This window comes from Pteronotus mesoamericanus, unplaced genomic scaffold, assembly GCF_021234165.1.
Source record: "Pteronotus mesoamericanus isolate MK-2021 breed Mesoamerican mustached bat unplaced genomic scaffold, CSHL_Meso_final contig_20, whole genome shotgun sequence".
In the NCBI taxonomy this organism is placed as follows: domain Eukaryota; kingdom Metazoa; phylum Chordata; class Mammalia; order Chiroptera; family Mormoopidae; genus Pteronotus; species Pteronotus mesoamericanus.
In genome coordinates this window covers 8,636,758-8,662,685 of record NW_026555085.1, presented here as the reverse complement: position 1 = coordinate 8,662,685, position 25,928 = coordinate 8,636,758, and the positions used below count along the sequence as shown (strand labels likewise).

Here is a 25,928-nt window from a genome sequence, read left to right as displayed (position 1 = left end):
GCCATCCGTGGAGGATCAGCTGTGCAGAGGCAGGGTGGTGGTGTTCAGACCTGGTTTGTAGCTGTCCACTGGGTGTGTTGGCCCTAGGGTTTCCCAGGTGGTGCGGGCCAAGGTCAACCCCCACCTGTGTTTTCCCAGGGGCACCCTGCCTGAGCTGTAAAGCAACCTGAGATGGTTGCTACTTGTGCTAGGCTTGTAGATTCCCAGGTGAGGCCAAGCTGTGACACTAATCTAGCTGTTGCTAGGGTTCGTGAAACCAGAAGATGCTTGTTTGATAGGATTTAGGAGCCAAGATCAACCACACTCATGGAAAAGCAGCTTGGGTGGGCCCACATGTTGGGTAGGGTAGAGCCTCTGTGGATCTCCAAGGTGGCTCACACAGTGTTAGCCAGGTTGATGGGGTCTCAGATATGGTACCAGCATATTGGCTCTGTGGGAGGAGGGCTCAACAAAGGGACAGTGGTCTCTGCTTGTCCTGATGCCAGACACTTCATTCTCTCCCTGTATAGCACTGGTGCCCTTCAAGCTGCCACTCCAGTGCTGGAGCTCAAAGGAAGAGAGTCTGAGTAGGTGGGTCCATGTGTGGGTTCCCCAAGAACAACTGCCTAGGGCTCCAGAGGCCTCCTCCATGACTCAATCCCTACTGGTTTTTGTAGCCAGAAATTGTGGGGCCTTATTTTCCTGGCACTGGAATCCTGGGTGGGGGTCCCTGGTGGGGGCCTGGTACTCTTCACTCCTGAGATATCCCTCCCAAATTTTTGTCAATGTGGGTATGGGGCCAGCCAGTCCCGTGTCCACACCCCTCCTACCTGTCTGGATGGATGTGGTTTCTTCAATTCTGTAGTTGTCAGACTTCCACTCAACTCAGTTTCATAGTTGTCAGTCCTCCATTCAACTCAATTTCTGACGTTCCTGAGTGATGATTATTCTATATTTTATTTGTAATTTTGATGTGTACGAAGAGGCAAGCCATGTTTGCCTACATCACCATCTTGACCAGAACCTGTCTCTCTCCATTTTTATATTACCTATATCTTTGTTAAAGTTCTCACTAAGTTCCTTTACTCTTCCCCTAAGTTCTTTAATCATCCTTATAACCAGTGTTTTGAACTATGCATCTGGTAGATTGCTTGTCACCATTTTATTTAGTTCTTTCTCTGGAGTTTTGTTCTGTTCTTTCATTTGAGACATGTTTCTTTGTCTCCTCATTTTGGCTGCGTCTCTGTGTTTGTTTCCATGTATTAGGTAGAGCTGCTATGTCTCCCGGTCTTGGTGGAGTGGCCTTATGTAGTAGGTGTTGTGTAGGGCCCAGTGGTGCAGCCTCCTTTGTCACCAGAACCAGGCAGTTCATGTGCGCCCCACTGTGGGCTGTGTGCACCCTCCTATTGTGGTCGAGCCATGATTGCTGTTGGCACACGAGCAGGACTTGCTTGAGTGGGGCTCTTGTGCCTGCTGAGTCCATCCCTTGAATGTGTCACTCAAGGACATGGTTGAGTGGTGCTTCAGCTTGGTTCTCAGCTCTTTTGCCATAAACTAGTTGTCCACATATGTGTGGGTTTCCTTTTTGGATTCTCAATTCTGTTCCATTGGTCTGTTTTTTTTTTGGTATTTTTTTTCCAATATCATACTGTTGATTAATACAGCATGGCAGTATAGTTTGAAATCAGGACATGTGATAACTCTGGCTTTGTTTTTTGGGTTTTTTTTCCTTCAGAATTGTTTTGTTATTCAGGGTCTTTTGTGGTTCATACATTTTAGGATTTTTTTTTCTATTTCTGTGAAAAATACCATTAGGATTTTAATAGGCATTGCACTGAATCTGTAGATTGCTTTAAGTAAATCAGACATTTTAACAATGTTAATTTTTCAAATCTATGAGTACAAAATATCTTTCCATTTCTTTCCATCTTCAATTTCTCTCAACCATGTCTGATAGTAGCCATAGCAGACATCTTTCACCTTCTTGGTTAAATTTACTCTCAGGTATTTTATTGTTGTTTTATTTTTTTAAATGCACACACAATAAAGATTGTGATTAAGTCATTAAGCAACTCTGCTTGCATTAAGCACTTTGTCTGCCCTGGCTGGTGTGGCTCAGTGGATTGAGCACCAGCCTCTGGACCAAAAGGTCACTGGTTGGGTTCCTGGTCACAGCACATGCCTGAGTTGCAGAACAGTGTCTAATAGATGTTTCTCTCCCTCTCTTCCTCCCTCCTTTCTCCTCTCTCTAAAAATAAATAAATAAATACATTTTTTTTAAAAAAGCACTTTCTCCTGAGCATCTTTCTTTGTTTTTACCATCTCAACAAGTTGCTTATTGTCATCTCTGATAGTGTTCTGTTTTTTCATTTTTGTTCTTTTTTTTTGTTCTGTCAGGCACAGCTTCTACTATTTTTTTCTCATTTTTCAGGTGTATTTTATGGATGTTTTCTAAGCTTGTTCCAAGAGCTTCTGTTTTTCTGTTGTCCAAGAGCTGAAATCTGTGCACAGGCTTTCAAATTGTTCTGAAGGTGGTGTATTGCCAGCTTGAGGAATTACTCTATGCAGTCTGTCATCTTTTCGATGAGGGTGGAGTTTTGGAGGCTCTTTTCTTTGGGAGTTCTCTTGACTCCAGAAAAAGAATGTGTTCATGTAATCGGTGAAAATTTTTTCATGTTGAATTTGTTCCAGGAAGAAAGAGTTTTACAGGTTTAATCAGGGATTACAGATGAATCCTCTCCTGACCAATTTTACTGCCATTTCCACCTTCTCTGCATTCTTAGATGCCTGTCACATACAAGCCTTGTTTCACATACAAGCTTCCTCTTTCTCTTTTCTAATTTGCTCATTTATTTCTTCTGGTCTACCAGAGCAGCCATCCCTACTGCTTTTGCAGATAATAATGTGTTTCATGTAAGTACCATAGGCTGGCTAGTTTGAGCTTATCACAAAGCTCTTTTACTTCATCATCATTTGATCCTATCCCATCTCATTGGCAGAAAATGATTCCAGGTCTTCCATGCATTTCTTAGCTTTTGGTGCCTTTTCTTTTTTTATGTAGATATAATTGACATATAACATTTTATTAGTTTCATGTGTATGACAAAATGATTTGATATTGTATTTCCCTTTTAACAGCTTTTTTCTGAATATCTTTTTCTTACTTTGCCAGTAATGCTTATCTAACTTTCTATTCTTTCTCCGTAGCTATCCAAGCAACTTCTGATTTTGCTTATCTTTTTCTTTAGCTTCTTGCTTCTACCATTTTCCTTCTGCTTTTGCTTTCTTCTCTGCTGCTTCTTTTTTTTTGGTTTTCTTTTTTCATTTGAACACTTTTATCGTTGCCTCACAGCTGTGTGTATTATTGACTACTGTCCAGTTCATTTCTTCTTTTTTTTTCTTTTGTGCCCTTGCTGCTCTTTCAGATTTTCAACCTGTCTCATTATCATGACATTCTGCTTTTTTTCTTTTTCATATAATTAAAAAAAAAATCCTCTCCAGGAATAAAAATTATACCAGAAGAAATAAAATGTCTCTACATCTTAAAACATTAAGTTCACATCAGCAAGTTTAGGAGTGAACTGTCCCTCCCCTCCCCTCCCCTTTCTTTCTCAGAGTATGGAATTCCTTTCAAACACTGGGCAAAACACTTCAAAGGACTGTTCTTTGCCTCATTTTTAGAAGGAACTGAGTTATCAAAAGTAAAATTTCCACTATTAAACTCTCTATTTTCACTGGATCGGACATTTCACAAGCTTTCATAGTACATGTGTGGCAGTCATTATCTTCTTTTATTCGTTCACCCATTGCTTTTGGTGATGGTTTCAAACCATTGTTTTACGAGCTGCTTTGGTCTGTCTCTGTGTAACTATGTATCATACATGGTCAACTCTAAGAAGCACATAATGATCCTGCTTCTTCCAGTGTTTGGAATCAGGTATTTTTACCAATAGAAACTATCATAACCGTAATTCTTCATCCTTTGTTTCCTCTGACAACTCTTCCTTATCCTCCAGAGCTCCAGTGGTCGAAGCACAGTGGTTTACATCCGTGGCAGAGAGCACTGGGCATCCCTGCTGGCTCTACCTCCCAGTCCAGCCTTGTGCCTTGGCTCTACAAAGCTCAGGAACCAGCACATGGAGACAGCCAATACCATTACTAGATGGAGCCTTCCTGGTGTGGTCATTTCTTTCAGACTTTTATAAAACAGATCACTTTAATTTTCTCCAAACTTTTCCACAGAACAGAAAAGAGAAGACATATTTCCTTCCCCTCCTCCACCACTACTCATTTCTCAAGGACAGTCTGAGAAAGGAATATTACAGTGTATTCCCCTCATTAATATAGTTGTGGAAAATCCTAAACAGAATTGTAGCAAACTGAATTTGAGTGTTTAAAAAGAGATTATTATACCATGACATGTATCGAAATCGGATACCAACTCTCCCCATGTCTATTTAAGGATGTAGGGCAGCCTAGTCAATGCAAGAAAACAGGAAAATGAAATTAATATGGGTTGATATGAGAGGGGGGGACAAAAGTATATGAAACAGCACACAAGAGGTGTTTGATAAAAGCAGCCATGGGGAAGATGGGGATTAAAATACACCCTAAAAGGAGCACTAAATATAAATATAAGTAGAAAATTTTAATGAAGTTCTTTTCATAATCCCATGCTACTCTGTCAAACGTTTTATCAAAATTAACATGTTTTGTGCATGAACAAAGTAAACAAAATTGGGCCAGGTAGTGAAAGCTTTACTTTATAAAAATAAAAATACTTAAACAAACCTGAATTTTCTTTAGTACGAGTGGTGTTTCCTGATCCCATACATGGTTAATTCCTCCATCAGTAATATAGGCTTTAGATGCTGTCACCATTTGATTTGTTACCTAAAATAAATATTACTCTCAAATAACTTTTTAAAAATTGTTTTAATCTTTTAATTTCTTAAAATTGCAAGCATAAAAACAATAAATAGTAAACTTATGGAATGAATTAATCACAGTATATAAAAAATAAAGAAATACACATTCTAGCCAAAACAAAAAATAACTCAGTCATGTTTACCTACAACATTTAAATCAATATAATTTTAAGGCCATAAATTTCAAAGTCAACTGTATATTCCACTTGTTTATTTCTTAGCCATTCTTCAACGCACAAACCAAATGTGAAGTCAACCACCTCTCACATTCCCCAAAATGGTGGAAAAATCAAGATAGCTATTTAAATGATCTGAAGGTTACATCAAGAGGGCTGGCTGACACACAGAAATTTTGGAAAATTTCTAAAATATGTCAAGCACATAGGATCAAATCAATAGGGGGGAAAAGGGACTAGGAAAACCAAAACCCACCTCTGGAGAACGTTATTGTGAAGGTGAAACAATTATGGGAAACTTTCAGGATGGGAGATGATGTGAGGGGAGCTTCAGTTGAAACCCTGCACACTGAATTTGGAGCAACTTGTATAGCAGGCAAAATGACATGCTGAAAGGACAAAGCCATTAGTGTGAACCACAGCCTTGGAGAGGTGTGGCTGTGCCCAGGTAGCTATGGCACACCAGGAGGGCAAATCAAGAGAAAATGCTATTCACACTCCCCTCCCAACGTAAGTTACACCCCTCCCCTATGAGAAACAGAACAAAAGTAAATTAGGAGTCTCAAATACAAACATGGCCAGACAACCACGAATCCCAAGCAACTGAAGAAAACAAACATGGTAACAGTGGCATTAAACTCAACAGACATAAAATACAGAAAAGATATATATAAAAATCCTTTAAAATATCTTTTATTAACCAAATTAATTCACGAGAGAGCTATGAGATGATTTTATATCATGAGAACAACTAAAGAACATGGAAACTGAAATTTTTATTGTCAAAATTGTATATATTAATGGACTGATCTGCAATTGGGACATAAATGAAGAACACATGAGTTAAAGGGTCAAAGGACAAAGATGAACAAAAAAAAAAAGTTAAGAGAAATAGATTCAAGGGGCAAGAATAAACAACAGGTGGGTAAGGAATAAACAAAAGCAAAAGCGGTTTTCCCGGTGATGAAGGGAGGAGACAAAGTCTTTCGATTGGAACAACCCAGCAACTATAGAACAAGATAAATGTAAAAAGAACCAAGTGATTGAAATTTTAGAACTTCAAGGATAAAGAAAAAAATCCTAAAAGCTTCTCGGGAGAATAGAATAGGTTTCCTACAAAGGAGAAGCAATCAGATTAGCATCAAAGTTCTCATCAACAATACTGTGTAATAGACAATATCTTCAAAGTACCAGGAGAAGATTACTCTGAACTTAGAATTCTAGTCAAACTAATATTTGAGTGGTAGGACAAAATGAAGCACACAGACCCTCTTCGAAAGAACCACTTGAGAAATTTTTTCAGCAAAAGAAGTAATAAATCCACAAGAGAGGAAAATGTGGAAATCACAAAACAGAGGTGATCGAAGAAACTGACACTATTTAGATTTTAGTCTTAATACTTGTTGATTTATAACGTTGAAAAGTATTAATAATAATATGAAACTAGAAAGCTCAATGTGGGACAGAAATAGCAGTGTTAACTTTTTCACAGTTACATGCGGCACTCCTTCCCTTGAAAACTTACCTTGATAAACAATGAGGTCATTCTTTCTGAGGTATTATAATATCTTGAAACACTGTGTATCATTCTTATGGCATTAATCAAATTTTGTATTCCATGTGCCATGGAAACCTAAAATTGAAATATATTGAATGAGTTCCATTATATAGTTATAGGTTTAATAGCTAATATCCTATAACATTCAAATCTCTAAACATACATATTTCAAAGTCAAATTTTACTAAATGCAATGTGGTATCATAGACTGGATCCTGGAACAGAAAAAGAACATCAGTTTTGATAAATGTGCCAAGGGAATTCAAGATGTAAACAGGAGAAACTGGGTAAAGAGAATTTGGTATTATTGTTGCTTATTTAAAAATACAATTTTACAGACGAATGATTTTAAGGATTAATAGTTCAAGCTGCTTTTTTTAAAGATGAAGAAACTGATATCTTGAGGGGTAAAGTATGTCACTTAGATCAGAAGTCTAGGTAAAAGCAGAGATTAGACTAGAACTCATTTCCATGCGTTCAGTTCAATTCACCTTTCAGCACTTGTTCTAAGTGCCACTAGGTTCTGAGAATACTGGGTGAAATCCAAACATAAGAAACTTATTCTGGGGAAGGTCACGGGAGAGTGGAAGTGATGTACACAAACAAGTAAAACAAGGAGAACAGCACAGATAAGAGCAGAACAAGTGCAAACATAGATAAAACAATCACTAATGTCTATTGAATGCCTACTATGTGCCAGGCACTAGGCAAGGAGCTTCACCTAGCACCTTAAATTATGCAGACAATGACCATTTAAGGTAGATTTGATTATATCACACCTAAGACATCACTGCAAGGCTGTACCATTACTTTACATGCTACTGAGAAAGGGGGAAAATTGCCCAAGATGGGTCATCTCACTGTCACATAAAACAAAGCCACCAAATATCTACACCACCTCTATAAAGGTGAGCATGAAATAAAGGAGCCATGGAAAAAAAGATAGGAACAAAACTTTTATGTCCCAATCCCACTCCTTGTGGACGGAGTGAAAATAAATTCCCCTGGGATTTTGTACCCCATGCTGGTGCTCATTCACTGCACTCTGATTCACACCAATGGTACAGAAAATAAAACAAAACAAACACTAGCACTCAAGGAGAGAAATAATCATCTAAGAGGGTGTCAAGTCACATCTACAATGATTCATAAAACTGGACTAACTGTAAGATGTGTTCTGAGAGATGATAAAATGTAAAAAAAAAAGTTTTAGAACCTACAAAATACAGTATTATTATTATTCCCATTTTGTACATGAGAAAATAGACAGGTAGGGAAGTACCTTGATCAAGGTCCCAAGGCTGTAAAATAACCACAGTATGTGTCTAAGATTTCTGAGACCTGCTTTCACCATGATGCAAATCATGGTGGAAGAACAGATAATGTCAATGGCATGACTGCCCTCAAGGAGCATGTTTTTCATTGTTAGAACATGTAAAATATATAAGATTTTTAAAATGGTGATGGAATATATAAAACCAGGAAGAACTACTAATTCATGGACTACACATTCTAGGTATGAGGTGTAACCATGGCACAATTAAATGAATTGCATGTGGTTTATGAAAGTTAACATTATTTCACAGTTAACCTTGTATGTGAGAATTCATATTACATGTGTTACCTGTAAATAATAAAAAGAATCTAGTAAAAAAATGTGCCCAGAAGTAGTCCCTGCCACCATCAATAAGGCAAGTCTATAAAGTACCCCTAACTCCAATGAGGAAGGCTTAAGGACAGCATCAAGTGGATCCATCAGTAAAATGCCCTTCATCTGAATTTTAGACATCATCACTTATAACTGTAGCTCTTTAAATACAAAGTTCTTACCTATTTATACTCAGACACTTCATATGTAAGATATATAATAGAAAGTATATCTAAAGTGCAATACCAGGATTACAAAATAAAACATTAAACATAAAATTCATAAAATTTATCAATGAGAAATGGAAGCATGAGTCCTCTGCATTTTTTCTGCTGAAAAGCAGAAAAACTAATTTCTATTTAATGAGAAGCTAAACAGAAATTGCTGGCTGCTTCCAATAAGAATAAAAAAATGAGAAAAAAATTTTGTGAAACTACAAAAATAGTGTTTGAGGCAGAAGCAAGTATATGACTCAATACTATTACAACTTCTTTATTTTCAAAAGAAAATGTCTGAAACATTCCTGTATCAGAAAATGTAAAAAGCTCAATAATAAAATAATAATGATGATGATGATGATGATGATGATGATGTACATCCATAGCTAGAACAATTGAACAAAGTTTTACAAATTACTAAGATCAAAAGAACACCAGAACTAAAAGATCTGAAAATTCTGTGAATTTAAGCAAGTCTGTTGAACCAAGAAGTTGAATTAGTATACCTTAAAATTTAGAGGTCTTGATAACAATAAAAAGCATTGCATCTTTGTTTCCAAGTTTACTTTTTATAATGAAAAGCTTTAAATATATAAAAAAGTGAAGTGATAAGTGTAATAATCATCTAGCCCCCATCACCAGATTTGACAAATGTTAACACTTCCTTTTTTTTAAATCAAGAGCCACTTGTAAGTAGCCCTCCTAGAGTAGGCATTACATATATGTGTGTTTAATATTTACTTCTTCAACTCTTGTGAGTAACCCCAAATGCTTGGGACATGAATTCTAATTTTCTTAGACACAAATTTTATTTGCACATTATAATGCTATGAATTGAGTCATTGGCTAGAGTGAACCAAGCAACAGCCATATTTCTCTATCACATATAAGCTGGTTTTTTCACTCATGGTCATATACACAGAAGCACCTAAGATGTTCTTATGTGAAACAGATTTTAAAGAGGTTCCCAACAAAAGTCCAGTTGCTGGTACTAGAGGTAGAAGTGAATAGGGAGTGAAGTTTAAGGAAGTCATAATTTTTCTTTGTAAAAAACAAATTGTACATAAATTAAAATCGATCATCTCTTTTTTAATCAATTAGAAGAGTGCTTCTGAGAAGTCTTCCTTTCCTCTTTCATAGTGTTTCCTGATGGTTGATGGATTGCCACATGGCAATAAGAATTGTACCTGCCCTGGACCCTCAACCCACCTTTCCTCCCCCACCACATTACATTTCTTGGCAGCCAATACCCTCTAGGGATGGGTATGAACCACCTCTACATATCCCTCTTCTCCAAATCTAAGTGATATGGGACATAGACTCCTTCCCTTTCCCTGTTCCTAGTATAAAACTAGCATTTATCTTACCTCCAAAAAAGCTGGTCAACCATGCCATATGGCCAATGGTGCCATGAATGTGAATTTGACTATCTCTTCGAAAATTAGAATGGAGAACGCTGAACATGTGTATCAGAGACTAATATTTTTAATGCATTTTAATTTAGAGAATTAAATTGAATGCAGCATAGTAAAGTGGGAAAAAATACAGCCTAAAATACCAAAGAGTGCTGGATTCAAATTTAGTTCCATCACTTATACTTGTAGAAATGCACAAGTTCAGTTTCCTGATCTTTAAAATGAGGATTGTTGTGAATATAGGATGAAAATATATGGAAATGCCTACAATGCCTATAACAATGGGCCAAGGTTCACAAGACTATGGACATCTTTAAAACCACAATTGCCCTAAGTTCTCAACAAATACTAGTTTCCTTGACTTCCCCTCTCTAACTAATAAAAGACTTTCTTTAGTTTTCATATTTCATATAAAACATTATGAAATTCCAGATAGTTTATTAATCTAAAACTAATATAAACTTTAGAAAAATAAAAGCAAATGGTAGTGTTAATATGTCCTTTAAAGGAACTCTATAGAAATATTATAGTAGGTTAGGAACTAGAAGATGGGTCCTGTCCTGCATCACTGATTAACTGAGTGACACTGGTAAAGTCACTATGTTATCATGAGTTTTGATCTCCTAATCTCTAATCTGGTAGGTAACCTCTAATATGGCCCAATGATGTCCATCCTCGTGGTATTCACACTCTTCTATAATCCCCTTCTCCTGAGTGTGCACTGGCCTTCCTGACCTACTTCTAAAGAACAGAATACAACAGAAATGATGGAAAACGAATATATTTATCTTATTTAATTCATAAATAAGGACATACTTATGATAATACTACATATTTAAATGCAGATTAAAACAACACAGTTTTAATTCATTATAGATATGTAATAGGGAAATATGGCTTTTAAGTAACTTTTCTGCAATATAAGTTTTCCCCATACACACATAGTAAGTTATTTTTAAATGTAGTAATTTTTTAAACTACACTCTTAAAAGCATACTTACTAGATCATAGTTATAGAGAGGTTGACATACTTTTTCTAGAGTGTACAAATATCTGACATTATCTTTTGATTCATTTGCTGTATCTGTGATTCTCGCATCCAAATCACGCCAATTCTAAGAAAAAAATGTATAAGAATTCTATAATACATCCAAATATATGACTGTGCTAAAGTTTAATCAAGAAATTCAAGCTGTCTTCCCTAATCATATATACTGGTATATACTAAAATAGTAGCTACTTAAAGGTGATTAATATATCTTTTTAGTACATTATTTAAGATTAAAGTTATAAACACCTTAAATGATGTACTAAAACTGAAGATTCATTCCACTTGTAATTAACACCCTGACCATAGGCTTTAACTTGGAGTAAAACTTGGAGTAAACCTGGATCTGCTTCTACTTGGAGTAAATTTTCTAAGTTAGTTATTTACATTATTTGGGGACTTCAAGTATGGGTCAAGTTATAAAACAGAACATTATTCTGGGAAAATATTCCTTATCAGCAAAGTGAACTTTTCATATCCAGCAAGAATTTGGAGAGATGTTAACCTCATTCAATATATAGCAATAATTGACTAATTAGCAATAATAGCAATAATAATAAATAACTCCTAGAGTCAATACAAAATAATTTCTGAAATTTTTTAAATGGGGGAAAGATATAAACAACCAATTCACAAGAGAAGAAATGCAAATAGCCAACAAACTCTAAAAAATGATAAACTTCACTATTAATAAGGAAAAGGCAAATAAATACAACAAGCCATTTTCCACATGTCAGATTGTAAGAAAAATTTCAACTGATAGTATTGACAAAGTTATGGTATATACACCCTCAGGAAATACTCATACGTATGTATATAGAAGTTTTAACTGCATCAATGTTTGTGAACACATTAGAAGAGAAACAATTTTCCTCAAAAAATTAAACACAGAGTCAGCATCTTACCAAGAAACTCTACTCCTACACCATATCTCCATGCAAAAACTTGTACAACAGTGTTTACAGCAGCATTTTTCAAAAGAGCCAAAAAGTGGAAACAATTCAAATGTCCATAAACTGATAAGCAAAATGTGATATCATCTGCAATGGAGTATTATACAACTGTGAAAACGAATGACGTGCTGATGAATGCTACAAGGTGGATAAACCCTGGAAACATGCGAAGTGAAAGAAGCCAGTAAAAATGATTCCATTTATAAAAACCACTAAATTGTACACTTTAAATTGGAAAAATAAATAGTATGTGAATTATATGTCAAGACTATTGGGGAAGAAAGGAAAGAAAATGGTCTTTCCTGTTTGTCTATAAACAGGAAAATGACTACATAAAAACCTGATACATTAACATTCCACGAAAACTACATGAAACTACACAAAAACTACACGGCTTGATCCGACAGGCATTAACTCTCTACGATAGTTATTGGGGAGAAAGAGAGTTGAAGAATAATCCAATGTGACACTGTTATAAAAAATAGAAATACAAAACTATGTAATTCCATACGTATGTAGTGTAGTCATATATAAATATCACAGAAGGTGTATTAATAAAACCAACAAACAGAAAATTGTGATTGTCTCTATATACTTATTCAGGAAAAGGAGTTATGGGTTGGGAAGATGATTGATTAAGAGAGACATGTTTAACTCACACATAGACAAGAGTATGATGGTTATCAGAGGGGAAGGAGGTGGGGGAGGATGAAGTAGATAAAGGGGATCAAATATATGGAGATGGAAGGAGACTAGACTTTCGGTGGTGAATATACAATGCAATATACGAATGACGTATTATAGAATTGTATACTTGAAATTTATGTAATGTTATCCTGATAAATTTAATTTTTAAAAAGTGACATTTCTTTTGTTCATACTGCTTAAATCTTTTACAAAAAATCATGCATTATTTGTTATAAAGATACATTTTTTATATTTTATTATAAATATATACTTTTTTTAAGGAAGAGTAAAGAAAAAGGACAGGACCTGGAAAGAATCAAGCTAAACTGCTAACAAAGATGACCTCTAGAAAAAAAGGTAAAATAGTAGAAATGAGATGTGTGGTGAGAGGGCATTTTTAGTTTCAACTTTCTTTCTACATACTTCTTTACCTCAACGAGCCTCTGTTGATATAAAATTTCAAAAACAATTTAAAAATGAATGGCAATCATCCCATAGTAGTATTATCAAAATTAGTGTGTGAAATATTGAAGACTAAATAGTCATTTCTATAGTTCCTTTTCTTCTCCTGGAAGTAATTTTAGTATATGAGAAAGCCTTACTCAAAATTTAGTACTTCTGAACATGCGATTTCCATATATGATACAAAGAAGCAGTTCAAGAAGGGTAATTTTCCAGTTGGCTGTGCTGAAGTATACCAAACTTCAAAATATAAGGCCTTTACCTTTAACAGTTTGGAGTGTGCAACATTAAGCACATTTATGACAGCCTTACAACTTGGCCCTTTAATCTGCTCAATGATATAATTGAATTTGGCTGACATGCGTTTCCAGTGCTCCAGTTCAGTGAGTGGACCTGAGTCATCAGCTTCTTTTCTCATCTGCTCACTCTCAATAAGTACCTGCAATCAAAAAATTCACAGAATACAGAAATGTTATTTTTAGTAATTACTTTCATCTTTTCAAGGGAGCTAAAAGTGTAAATGACATTTAACATTGAATGATGTTAAAAATTGTTAGCAAACTAAGAATAGATTGAAACATCTGTAACATGATAAATACTGGGTTGGCCAAAAAATTGTTGAGTTTTTTCTGTATGATGGCTCTAACAGTAGTTAGCTGTCTTTAACTTCATTCAAAACAATTTGTTAGATTGTATTGTGACAGCTATTATATCAGCGTGGATTTTTTAAAAAATTTATCAAAATTAGTAATTTTTGCATAGGAATTTTAATATTGAAGATGGAAGAAAATACAAAATGTTTTTGGCATATTATGCTTTATTATTTCAAGAAAGGTAAAAACAAAAACACAACTGAAGCACATAAAAGATTTATTAAGTGTACAGAGAAGGTGCTATAACTGAGAAAACATGTCAAAAGTGGTTTACAAAGTTTCATTCTGAAGATTTCTTGCTGGACGATGCTCCATGGTCAGGTAGACCAGGTAAAGTTGATAGGGATCATCAAATTGAGACATTAATTGAAAATAATCAACATTATAACACACAGGAGATAACCAACATACTCAAAATATCCAAATCAATAAATAGGCGAAAATGAAAAATGTGTCTTTTATGGAAAAAACCAAATGGACTTTTTGGCCAACCCAGTAGTAAAACAACCTAAAGTTTGCTGTAGGTTTTTGGCTACCATAAACCTACAGCAAACATACTTAAAGGTGAAATTTTAGAAAAAATCACTTTAAAACCAAGGACAAGACAACTTTGACACTATTACCACCTACTTCCATTCAACCTGGTTATAGAGATTCCCAAAACAAGATAAGTAAACCAAAGAATTATAATAAAAATTGGAAATAAAAAAAATAAAGATAGAATAATCACAGCTGACATAGTTGACCATATTCTAAACATTCAGACTATCTAAAGAAAAAGTTTTACAATTAATATAAGTGAGGTTGCTGGATGTAAATATAAATTTCAGTAGCATTTCTTTACAAACCATGTAACAAACTAAAAATATAAATATAAAACTATAGCATTTTCTATAACAAATAATTACAATAAGATATCTAGAGATTAACAAAAGATGTGCAAGATCTTTTTGGAGAAAATTAGAAAACTTACTTCTAGCACACAAAAGACCTCAATAAATGGAGAGATATACCATGTTAATGGATGGGAATATTCGATATAAAGATGGCACTTTTCTCTAAATTAATATATACAAGTCCTGTCCAGAAAGTGTACAGCCATGTATTATGAAAAAGAGACATTTGCTGAAGAAGATACAAGATACAAGACACATTGTACACAGCACAATGAAACCTCAGTCTCCTTCAAAATAGGCAGCTTGGGACCTCACACAGTTCCCCCACCATCTCTTCCACTGTTCAAAACACTCTGCAAAATCCTTTGTTGGAATCATCATCAGCTACACCATTGTATTTTCCTGAATCGCATGGATGGTCTGAAATCTCTTCCCTTTCAAAGGTGATTTTAGTTTTGGGCAAAGCCAGAAGTTACCGGGTGCCAAATCTGGGCTGTAGGGGAGCTGAGTCACCTGGGCTGACAATCTTTGTTGATTGCAGCTCATACATGTTCAACAGTCTCAGGTGTTATGCCTGTTGCAGGTTTTACAGAATGTGGGTCACTTTCAGCAGACTCTTGACCATCTTTTAAGTATTTGTGTTACACTTTCATTTGCACTGCACTCATTGCATTATCCCCAAAAGCCTTTTGAATCACCCGAATAGTTTCCACAGAGGAATGTTCAAGCTTAATGTAAAATTTGGAGCAGATTCATTGCTCTACTCACTCAGTAATTTTGAATGTGATGGGCACACAGTACACATAGTCACTCAATAGCGTCTACAGCCCCTCCTGACTGGTACAGTGAAGTTGTCACTTTTTAAACATACACTGGAATGCATTGAATGCTCACTCTCCTTAATTGCCAGGTTAAATTGACATTGCACAAACCATTCTCATTATATTAACAATGGCTGGATTTCTTCCACACAAATCTCATACAGTCAGTGAATTTTCAATGAAAATCTCGAAAGGGGTTTTAATGAAACTTGATATCCTAGTCTTAAAATTAATTTGGAAGAACAATTAACCAGAAATATTAGATGCAACTTTGAAGAAAAATACAGAACAGGGCTAGCCATACCAAGTGGTGATTTAGTAAAAAGCTATAGAAATAAAAGCACAGGAGAATCAGGATGGTGGAGGAGTGAGTGGAAGTCACACTGATCTACTCCCAGGACCAATCTGGAATTACAACTAAATTGTGGAGAAATCACCTGGAACAAACAACTGAAAATAGCAAGAGAGGAGCCTTGTAACCTCAGACAGACAGAAGGATCAGCTTTAGCACAACTTAACTGCCACTTACTCTGGACTTCGGGAAAGGCGGGAGCAGAGTAGGCTAGAGATGCCAGAGGAGAGACAGGGGAAGAAGACTTTGGGGGGAGGACTGAGAGAGAAGCCAGCGGTGTCCCGGTGCTGACTCCTTCCCCATGTGGCAGCAGCCATCTTGCTCAGGCAGACCTCTCCCCTGAGCAGAAACAGCATGAGAGGACCCAATAGCCCTGCCCCCAGGAGGGACTGGTCCCTGGCCTGGTAGTGCTAAACCCTGACAGCTGAGTACAGAGTGGCAGCCACAGATAGTAGGTCCCTGGCTAAAGGGGGCCCAGAGTGGTTTAGAGACACTTGAGGAGGCACTGGAGATGGAGGCTTTGAGGCGAGAATGGAGAGAGTAGCTGGTGGGATCCTCGTGCTGACTCCTCCCCCATACAGTAGCAGCCATCTGGCTCAGGCACACCACTCCCCTGAGCAACAGCAGTATGAGAGAACCAAAGAACCCTGCCCAGGGACTATACCCCAACCTCAGGAGGGACTCTGCCCTACTCTGTGGTGTCTCTAAGGCTGACTGCTGATTGCAGAGTGACCAGATTAACAGCTGAAGGAGACAGTCACAAACAGTAGATTCCTCAAAGTCTCAAACAGACTGTCTAAGGTCAGACAGGGTCAACATGTGACATCATCAGAGGCAGCTCAAGAAAGAAAAAACAGCAGTCTCCTACCATAGAAGTTCACACCACAAAGTCAGGAAATCAAGACAGATCAATTTAAGAAGCAGAAGCAAAAAGAAGAGTCTCACAAATAATGGGAAGACAAAGAAACACCCCCCAGTTGAAGGGAAAGAAGGAATCCCCAGAAAGAGAACTAAATGAAATAGAGGCAAGTAAACTGTCAGATATTGAGTTCAAAACAATGGTTCTAAGGAAGCTCAATGAGCTCAGTAAGCTCATATAGAACTACAAAAAACTACAGGGAAACTACATGCTGGTATTACTGTAAACAATATCAGCATGAAAAAGGACATAGAAACTATCACTAAGAGACAAGAGGAAATGAAGAATACAATTTTTGAATTGAAGAACACAGTAGAAGGAATCAAAAGTACACTAGATGAAGCAGAGGAATGAATCAGCAAGCTGGAGGGTAAGGCAGAAAAAAGCTCCCAGAAAGACCAAGAAAATGAAAAAGGACTCAAAAAGAATGAAGAAGTCTTTAGGGAAATGCAGGACAACCTGAAATATAATACTATCCGTAGAGTAGGGATACCAGAAGGAGAAGAGGATAAAGGGATAGAAAACCTGTTTGAAAAAAGTAATGATGGAAACTTCCCTAATTGGAGGAGAGAAAAACTCACACAAGTCCAGGAAGCACAGAGAGTCCCATTCAAGAGGAACCCAAGGAGGCCCACTCCAAGACACATCATCATTAAAATGGCAAATAACAAACACAAACAGAGAATCCTAAAGGCAGCAAGGGAGAAATAGGTAGTACCATATAAGGGACCCCCGATTCAGCTAACAGCTGATTTCTCCACAGAAATACTAGGAGCCAGGAGGGAATGGCAAGAAATATTCCAAGTCATGAAAAGCAAAGGCCTGCAACCAAGACTACTGTACCCAGCAAGGCTCTCAATTCAAATGGAAGGTGAAATAAGTAATTTCCCAGACAAAAGAAAGCTAAAAGAATACACCTCCACCAAACCAGCACTGCAAGATATGCTAAAGGGACATCTTTAAGATGAAGAAAAAGAGTCTATGAATACCCAGTTCCTTTCACAGTCACCAATACTTGATATTACCAATATTTTTAATCCTTATTAATCTGACTGTGACAATGTGTTATTTTGTCACTTTATTATTTGTTGAAACTAAACCTATTTTTGTATATTTCTTGCCTATTTCTATTATTCTTAAAAAGCTTTTGATGGCTTTTTGGTATTCTTTATCCATTTTTTGACTGTAGAAATTTTTTCCCTTAAAAAAACCCCCAAATCTATTAACTCTTTTTTAGATGTGTTGCAAATACTTTCCTATTCTATTATTTGTCCTTTAACTTTTTTTATATGTATATTACTGTATAATCTTAAATGTTTAATATAGTCATATTGTCAATGTTTTACTTTATAGCTTCTGGGTTTGAATATGTTACTTTAAGGTAAGAAAAGTATTATTTTTTATTTTCTTCTAAAACTCCTGAGATTTTACATATTGATTTTTTTTATTTTATTTTAATTTATATTTTCAAATACATTTGTCTCTGCCTCCCCCCCACCACTTTCCCTTGCCCCCTCCCTCCTTCCCTCCCTCAGCTCTTCCCCTTTGGTTTTGTACATATTGATTTTTAACTTACCTGAATGTTTTTTGTAGAATGTGTGAAATAGGGCTCTATATTTGTTGTATTTCAAGTAATAATGGTCCATGCACTTTATTTGTTGAATAAGCCTTCTTTTTCCCATGATTTGAAATATCAATTTAATCATACATTACATTGTTAGAAAGATATATACATTTGTTTCTAGAATGTTCGTTTCATTTCATTGATCTGCTTGAGTATTTCTGTGCTCGTGTCATATTGTTTTAATTGCTGAGACTTTATAATGGATTTAAATTTTTTAACATTTAATAATGAATCTTGACATTTAAATAAATAAATAAAATTTGCCTTTAAAAAAACAAACAAACAAGGAACTCCTACCTTTTGTGACAATATGAATGGAACTAGAGAATATTATGCTAAGTGAAATAAACCAGTCAGTGAAAGACAAATACCATATGATCTCACCTATAAGTGGAATCTATTCAATAAAAAAACTAATGAACAAAATAAACTGCAGGCAAGGAAACATGGAGCAGACTGAAAGTGACCAGAGGGGATGGGGAAGGAGGACAATGGTGGAAAGAAAGAGAAGGGACTAAACAAAGAACATGTATGAATGACCCGTGGACATGGACAACAGAGTGGGAACTGACTGCAGGAGCGGGGGTCAGGGTGGGATGGGTGGAGGGGGGTAAGGGGGGGAAGACTGAGACAACTGTGATAGAATAAGCGTGTTAAAAAAAAAGAAATAAAGGCAGCATAGTATAAGTACAAGAAGCAAGTAAGTATACCAGTGGGATAGAAAAGTTCTAGGTTTAAGAAACTTAATATGTTACAGAGGTGGTATTATAAATATGTTAGGAAAGATTGGACTATTAAGTAAATGGTTCTGGAACAAAATGGCTGACTGTATGGAAAAAAATAAATTTAAGTTCCAACCTCATTTTATACCTACACACAAAATAATTCCAGGTGGATTAAAAACCTAAATGTTAAAAACGAAATGGTAAAATTTAAAAATATATCAAAGATGCCCTCCCTGACTGGTGTAGTTCAGTGAGTTGGGTGTCATCTTCAAAAAGAAAGGGGGCAGGTTCTATTCCCAGTCAGGGGAACATGCCTATGGTGTGGTCCCCTGTTGGAGGCATGAGAGGGGCAGGACAAGACAATAGACCAATGTTATCAGTGTTTCTCTCTCACATTGATGTTTCTCTCCCTCCCTTCCCCCTCTCTAAAAATAATTTTTTTATTGTTGTTCAAGTACAGTTGTCTCCATTTCCCTCCCAACACTCTCCCCTGTCCCACCCACCCCCACCTCCCTCCTCACACCTGCAATCCTACCTCCCTTTGGCTTTGTCCATGGGTCCTTTATACGTGTTCCTTGACAACCCTTCCCCTTCTTTCCCCCGTTATCCCCTTCCCTCCTCCTCTCTGGTTAGTGTCAGTTTGTTCTTTATTTCAATGTCTCTGGTTATATTTTGCTTGCTTGTTTATTTTGTTGATTAGGTTCCACCTAAAGGTGAGATCATATGGTATTTGTCTTTCACTCCCTGGCTTATTTCACTTAGCATAATGCTCTACAGTTCCATCCATGTTGTAGCAAAGGATAGGAGCTCATTCTTTCTTTCTGCTGCATAGTACTCCATTGTGTAAATGTACCATAGTTTTTTGACCCACTCATTTACTGATGGGCACTTAGGTTGCTTCCAACACCTGGCTATTGTAAATTGTGCTGCTATAGGATATTTTTAGCTGGTGTTTCAGGATTCTAGGGTATAATCCCAGCAGTGGAATTGCCAGGTCAAATGGCAGTTCCATTTTTAGTTTTCTGAGGAAATTCCAAGGGACAAAAGGAAAGAATAAACAAATAAAAATAAAAATAAAGTTTTAAAAATATTGAAGATGGGGTAAAACTATAAAAAAAAGCATGGAACTAATATAATTATTAAGAAAGTGATTACTGCTTGGGGAAGAAAAGGGAACTGAAATTGGGAAGAGGAATGCATGGGGATTGTTAAGATGCTGACAATCTATTTCATAACTTGTGCAAAGGTTATACAGGTGTTAATTTTTCAATAATTTGTTTATCTTATTGTATTTATTCTTGTCTATTTTACCACTTAAATAAATAATGTAGGAGAGTATCTTCATTACGCTGGATTTATGATACCAAATAAAAACGAAGGACACAAGGTGGACCAAGAAAGGATTAATATCCGGAAAATATTATTTAAGCTCCAACAATTCAGTAAGCTATCACCAAGCAATCTGATATATAACTAGGTAAAGGATATGAAGAGGCAACTCAACAAAGAGGAAACCTAAGTAGCCATTAAACATGCTCAACCTCAAATGTACTCAAGGTAATGTAAAATAGATCAAGATACCATTTCACATCCAATATACTGGCAACATTAAAAATCTGACAGTCCCAACTATAATGAAAGATGCAAGGAAATGGGAACTCTCATATGCCTCTGTAAAAAAATTATAGTTAATATTTTATATTTTATAGTTAATATAACCAGCATTTGGAGGGCTTTGCAATACCCCACAAAATATCCATTCTCTATTGCTCTCAGCAGTTCCACTGGGAAACTCTTGAATATGTACAAAGGAGACCTGAATAAAGATATTCGTAAAATACATATTTTTATTACTTTCAATGGCAAAGTAGAAACAACTATCTTTCTGAAGGAATAGATGAATAAACTTCTCTATCTTCTTAAACAGAGGACATTAGGCATAATTTAAATGTCTTAGATATCTGAACATCTATATAATAAGCTTTCTTCATAGAGAAATACCAATTAATTAAATTTACTTATGTCAATATGAAAGAGAATGTTAAAAAAAAACTGTAAAAGAATTCTTAGTGGTAGTATACCTTTTATATAAAGATTTTAAACATAAATACATAGTATATATACGCATAAATATATTTACATCTGTAATATAAAGCTTACACATTTTTAAATGCAATAAAAGTGTAAAACTTTCAAGAGAATAGGAGTTGTCAATAACATCAGGATAGTGGTAATACAGAGGGAGGGAAAAGAAAGGATTAGAGGCTTTGGAAGATCTGAAGCAAAAGGTATCTCTCTAATCTCAGTTACAAAGGTGTTTGTTATATTATTTTCTGTACTTTTTTAATGTTTATAACTTTTCATAACTTAAATTGTCATTGTATTTTTAAGATTACAAATGAGATAAAAATATGTCATTAATTTTTCAAACCTATGAAGGTTCTATTTTTAATCCATAAAGAGCTTTTAATTTTAAACACGGTTGATGGAACTCTTTCCTAATCTTATTACAAGCTCCTCCACTTCTCTAAATAGAGGATACTAGACATAATTTAAACTTTTTAAATAGCTGAAAGTCTGTGTAATTTGAATAACTGACTTTAAAAATGGAAATGGACCTTGAAATTAACTTTAAATTTTAAATCAAACAACCCTTTTGATGTTTAATTCCTGTTACATTACTCATAGATGGTAATCCAGCCTCAGACTGATTACTTCCAAGGATTCAGCACATTCCATTTCCATTTCTCTCGTTATAATCATCACCCTCCCTGGTCTCAATTCTTCCTTCTTAGACCATACAGTACAAGTTTAATTTCACATTACATCCCATCAAATAGTTGAAAATACCATGTCGTTCCTAAACCCCCACTATTCCCCAGGTGAAACATCCCCATATACTTTCCTTAAATGACACTGTTCATATCGTTGGCCTATTCTTCTCTTAATTGCTCATTTCTTAATGACTTACAGAAGTTCTTCATATGTTATGCACACAAACTTTTTGTTACACATGCTGATAATATGTTCTTCCAGAAGGTCATTTATCTTTTAACTTTGTTTACGGTGTTTTTTGTCATACAGAAGTTACTAATTTTTCTTCTTTATGTAGCCAAATCTACCACTTTATTTCATGCCTTCTGGGTTTTGTATCTTGCTTAAGAAGGTATTTCTGTACTTTTATGTTATGTTCTACTTCCTTTACAATTTTTGTTTCGTTTTTCACATTATTTTCAATTTTTTTAATCCTCACTGAGGATTTTTTAAATATATTTTAGAGAGAAGAGGAGAGAGAGAAAAAGGGAAACATCGATGCGAGAGAATCATCAATTGGTTGTCACCTGTTCGCACCCCAATCAGAAACTGAACCCACCACATTTTGGTTGGTGTACAGGACGACACTCCAACCAACTGAGCAACCTGGCCAGGACTTTCACATTACTTTTTTTTAGGACTGGCTTCTCACATACAACATGTTTTTGAGATTCATGTTGTTTTATGTTCTCTTTTTCTGGTTTTAGCTTTCAGATTTATGTCTATGATTCATCTTGAATTAATTTTTGTGTATGATAAGAGGTCAAGGTTTATTTTTGATGTAATATTTTTTTAAAGATCTCTCCCATTGTCTACATTGATTCTGCTTAATTGGATACCATTTTCTGCAACTGTCCAAGTTGATTTCCTTGTTTCAAGTTGCTAAATCTCCTATGTCAAACATTTTCTTTTCCTTGCTTATTTTTGTGAATGAAAATCTATACTGATTGATCATAATAACTGGAGAGGGTCTCTGTGGCCATTGTGGAGGAAAGGTCTTGATTTCCACAATGGGTTACAACCCCGCCTCCTCCTCCAGTGGCAGAGTTAAGTGGCTGCAAGAGTTCTCTGGTCTACAGTTATGCACATCAATTACCTAGTGATACCTGGAAGCAAATTCTGTGGCTAGCACTCCAGGCCTTGGTGGAGTTTCTATAGTCCTTCAATTTTTATACTCCAACTGCATCTTCCTCCTTCCAACATAGTCCTATGAAAAGAAATACTGGGAATGCTTTTCTCTAACTCTTGGTTGGTCTAGATTTTTCTTTCCCAGTCCTCACTTAACTGAAGACTTTCTTTTCTAGGTCCACTAGCCTGTACTCATCAACCAGAGAGCTGTAAGCTAGCTCCTAGAATCCTCTTTCAGGGCAATTACATGATTTTTTTTTTTAGGGCAATTGCATGATTTTTAGTAGTGTTTACAATATTGCTCTAAGTTGGCTTCTCTCAGAATGCTGACATATACCCCATTCGTAACATTGCTTTTGTTACTGCCAGAGAAAATTTATTTGGCCGGATTAGTACTAATATAAATAAGTCTAGTTTGGACCTCTTTGTCAACACAGACAATTCCATGGATCAACCAAGAGTATTTATTTAGTGCCCAGCACTGGTAGCTAGTATCTCTTCATTGTGTTCTCCTCCTCTCTCTCTTCTGAAGAGTATAGACAATATAGTCCTAATTCTTCATTATTTCATTCTTAACCCATGTTGTTATACTTTCCTCCTGAATGTGAGAAACAGATTAAAAGTGATTTTAAGTGATCCACATAGAACAATGAATTTTGCACTGGAGTCAAAAATAGGTTGGGTTTCACAACAGAATCTGGAAAACTCTTCTCTTTACATTTAGGGTTAAATTGCAGTGACTAAACCACAGATGTGACTATGACTCATACCTGATGAAATGACTAGAATTGGCTCACCTGTTCAATCTGTTTGTACCATATCATCAGCACATCCTCTAGCTGACGAACAGTTTCTGAATTGCTAGCTGCAACTGTCACATCTTCAAAGGCATGCAGTTTGGAGAAGTCAATGTTGTCTATCTTCTTTAACTTAACTGTTCCCTCAATACTTATTCTAGCACCTTAAAAGAAAAAAAGAATTGAGAAGAGGTGTTTAATGTCAATGTATTAAATGTCACTGTGTGGTTTCAAGCTGTAATTACTAAAATCCTAAGAGATCTAATACTTTATAGAAATACTACCTAATTCTAATTAATCATTCGATTTTGACTTGGTTTGTTAATAAAATTGTGCTTCAACAATATGAAATAATATAATTATATATTTAAAAGTTTATAATAAGGTATATATGTTTAAATATGGTGAAATTTTCCACAAATAATATAGGAAGAGAATCCCCCTGCTACAAGGATAAACAAAAATGGAAACTTATCCTATTCCTGTAAAGATCCCTGGAAAGAGAGGTGCTAATGATCTGATACCTCATCTCTAGGTCTGTAATTACTTTAATATCTTCTTTTATGTTTTTAGATTTTATTTATTTATTTTTAGAGAGAGGGAAAGGGAGGAAGAAAGAGAGGGAAAGAAACATGTGCAAGAGTCAGTTGCCTCTCACACACTCCCAGCTGGGGACCTAGCCCACAACCCAGGCATGTGCCCTGACTGAGAATCAAACCTGTCATCTTCTGGTTCGCAGGCGGGCACTCAATCCACTCAGCCATACCAGCCAGGGCTACTATCTTCTTTTAAAGTGGAATTTTTTTCCCTGATGTTTATTTTTAATAACATATAGTCAATTTTCTCACTTTTAGTAAACATGAAATTTTATACTTACCATCTAAAAATGAAAGGTATCTGTTGATGGTTTCAGTGAAAATGTGTCTTTCAGATTCTCCTTGTTTAGACTGGTTTAAAGCACCCCAATTATTTGTTGCAAGAATAGCTGGTAGAAATATCTTTGCCAGCATATTCCTAACCCCAATTAAGAGGCCTTTTGAGGCATCCAGAACAGTAAATAGCACTTCCTGAAATGACAGCATTCAAATGTTATTTTATATGTTGATCCCATTAAAGGAATGAGAATCATAACCTATTTTATATTACAATAACCATATACAATACATTTTATAAATATTATGAAAACTTCAGTGGTTATGAATATGAGAGTTCTAAAAAATCAACAAATATATTCTGCCCTCATTTTACAACTTACATGGTTGGTGCTTTAATTTCTGCAGAGAGAAAGAGATATGGCCGAGAGCCTACGGTATGTGAGTGAAATGAAACTTAGCCTCCTGCATAAAGAAAGTTCCCAGTTGAAAGTTGCCCTCTCTCCAAAAAGGAAATCAGAATAACTGTGTCAGTCCAGGAAAAGAGCAATAAAACTAGCCCCCTGTCCAGAACTTTGCATGGAAAAACTGCTGGCCAAAGGGTACAAATTTTGTTATAAGTTTTGGGGATCTACCGTACAGCACAGTGATTATAGTTAACAAGTCTGTATTATATACTTGAAAGCTGCTAAGAGAGTAGATCTTAAATATCACCACAAAAAAAAAGAGAAAGAAATGGTAAATAGGTGTTGGTAATGCTACAGTGGTAATCATTTCTCAATATATAAGTGCATTAAATCAACTCATACACCTTAAACTTACACAATCTTATATGTCTTTAATATCTCAATAAAGCTGGAAAAATGTTTAATTATTTCTTTTAAAAAATGTAAACATACCTCATGAATATTTTTAATATTTATAGCAATATCATCATGACAGCGAACAAAAAATATACACAGTCCTTTTAGTTTCTCCGGGGCTGCATTGTCTATATACAATCTCATCATTTTTGCCCCTTTGGTTACTCCAGCAATAGTTCGACCACATTCTGAAAACAAAAGCCAAGAATTTAGCATATGATCACATAACCAATCAAATGTGATAAATTACTCTGCATCTTACACTGTTGCTACTTGCTTCACTTTAAGAAGTTTTGATGTGATTGTGGAATAAATATTTTTTGTCTACAAAAAGATGTCAATATTGTAATACTTTAAATGTGGCCTCCTCTGGGCCTTCCCTGAGCTCTGAA

The 25,928-nt window shown here is 35.6% G+C and overlaps 1 protein-coding gene and 1 pseudogene across 1 annotated transcript in view; both read right to left on the bottom strand.

Moving 5' to 3' along the window:
• DNAH8 (dynein axonemal heavy chain 8) overlaps positions 1-25,698 on the bottom strand; it is a 302,018-nt gene extending 276,320 nt beyond the window's left edge. The window contains exons 1-7 of the mRNA XM_054569318.1: positions 25,573-25,698; positions 24,679-24,868; positions 23,802-23,965; positions 13,335-13,511; positions 10,924-11,037; positions 6,609-6,716; positions 4,771-4,872 (exon numbers count right to left, since the gene is read on the bottom strand). Coding sequence (XP_054425293.1) covers positions 4,771-4,872; positions 6,609-6,716; positions 10,924-11,037; positions 13,335-13,511; positions 23,802-23,965; positions 24,679-24,868; positions 25,573-25,683 — 966 coding nt within the window. The 5' untranslated portion in view covers positions 25,684-25,698. The remainder of the gene's footprint in view (positions 1-4,770; positions 4,873-6,608; positions 6,717-10,923; positions 11,038-13,334; positions 13,512-23,801; positions 23,966-24,678; positions 24,869-25,572) is intronic.
• On the bottom strand, positions 2,257-4,430 carry LOC129067263 (dnaJ homolog subfamily C member 2-like; annotated as a pseudogene).
• Positions 25,699-25,928: the final 230 nt, after the last annotated feature.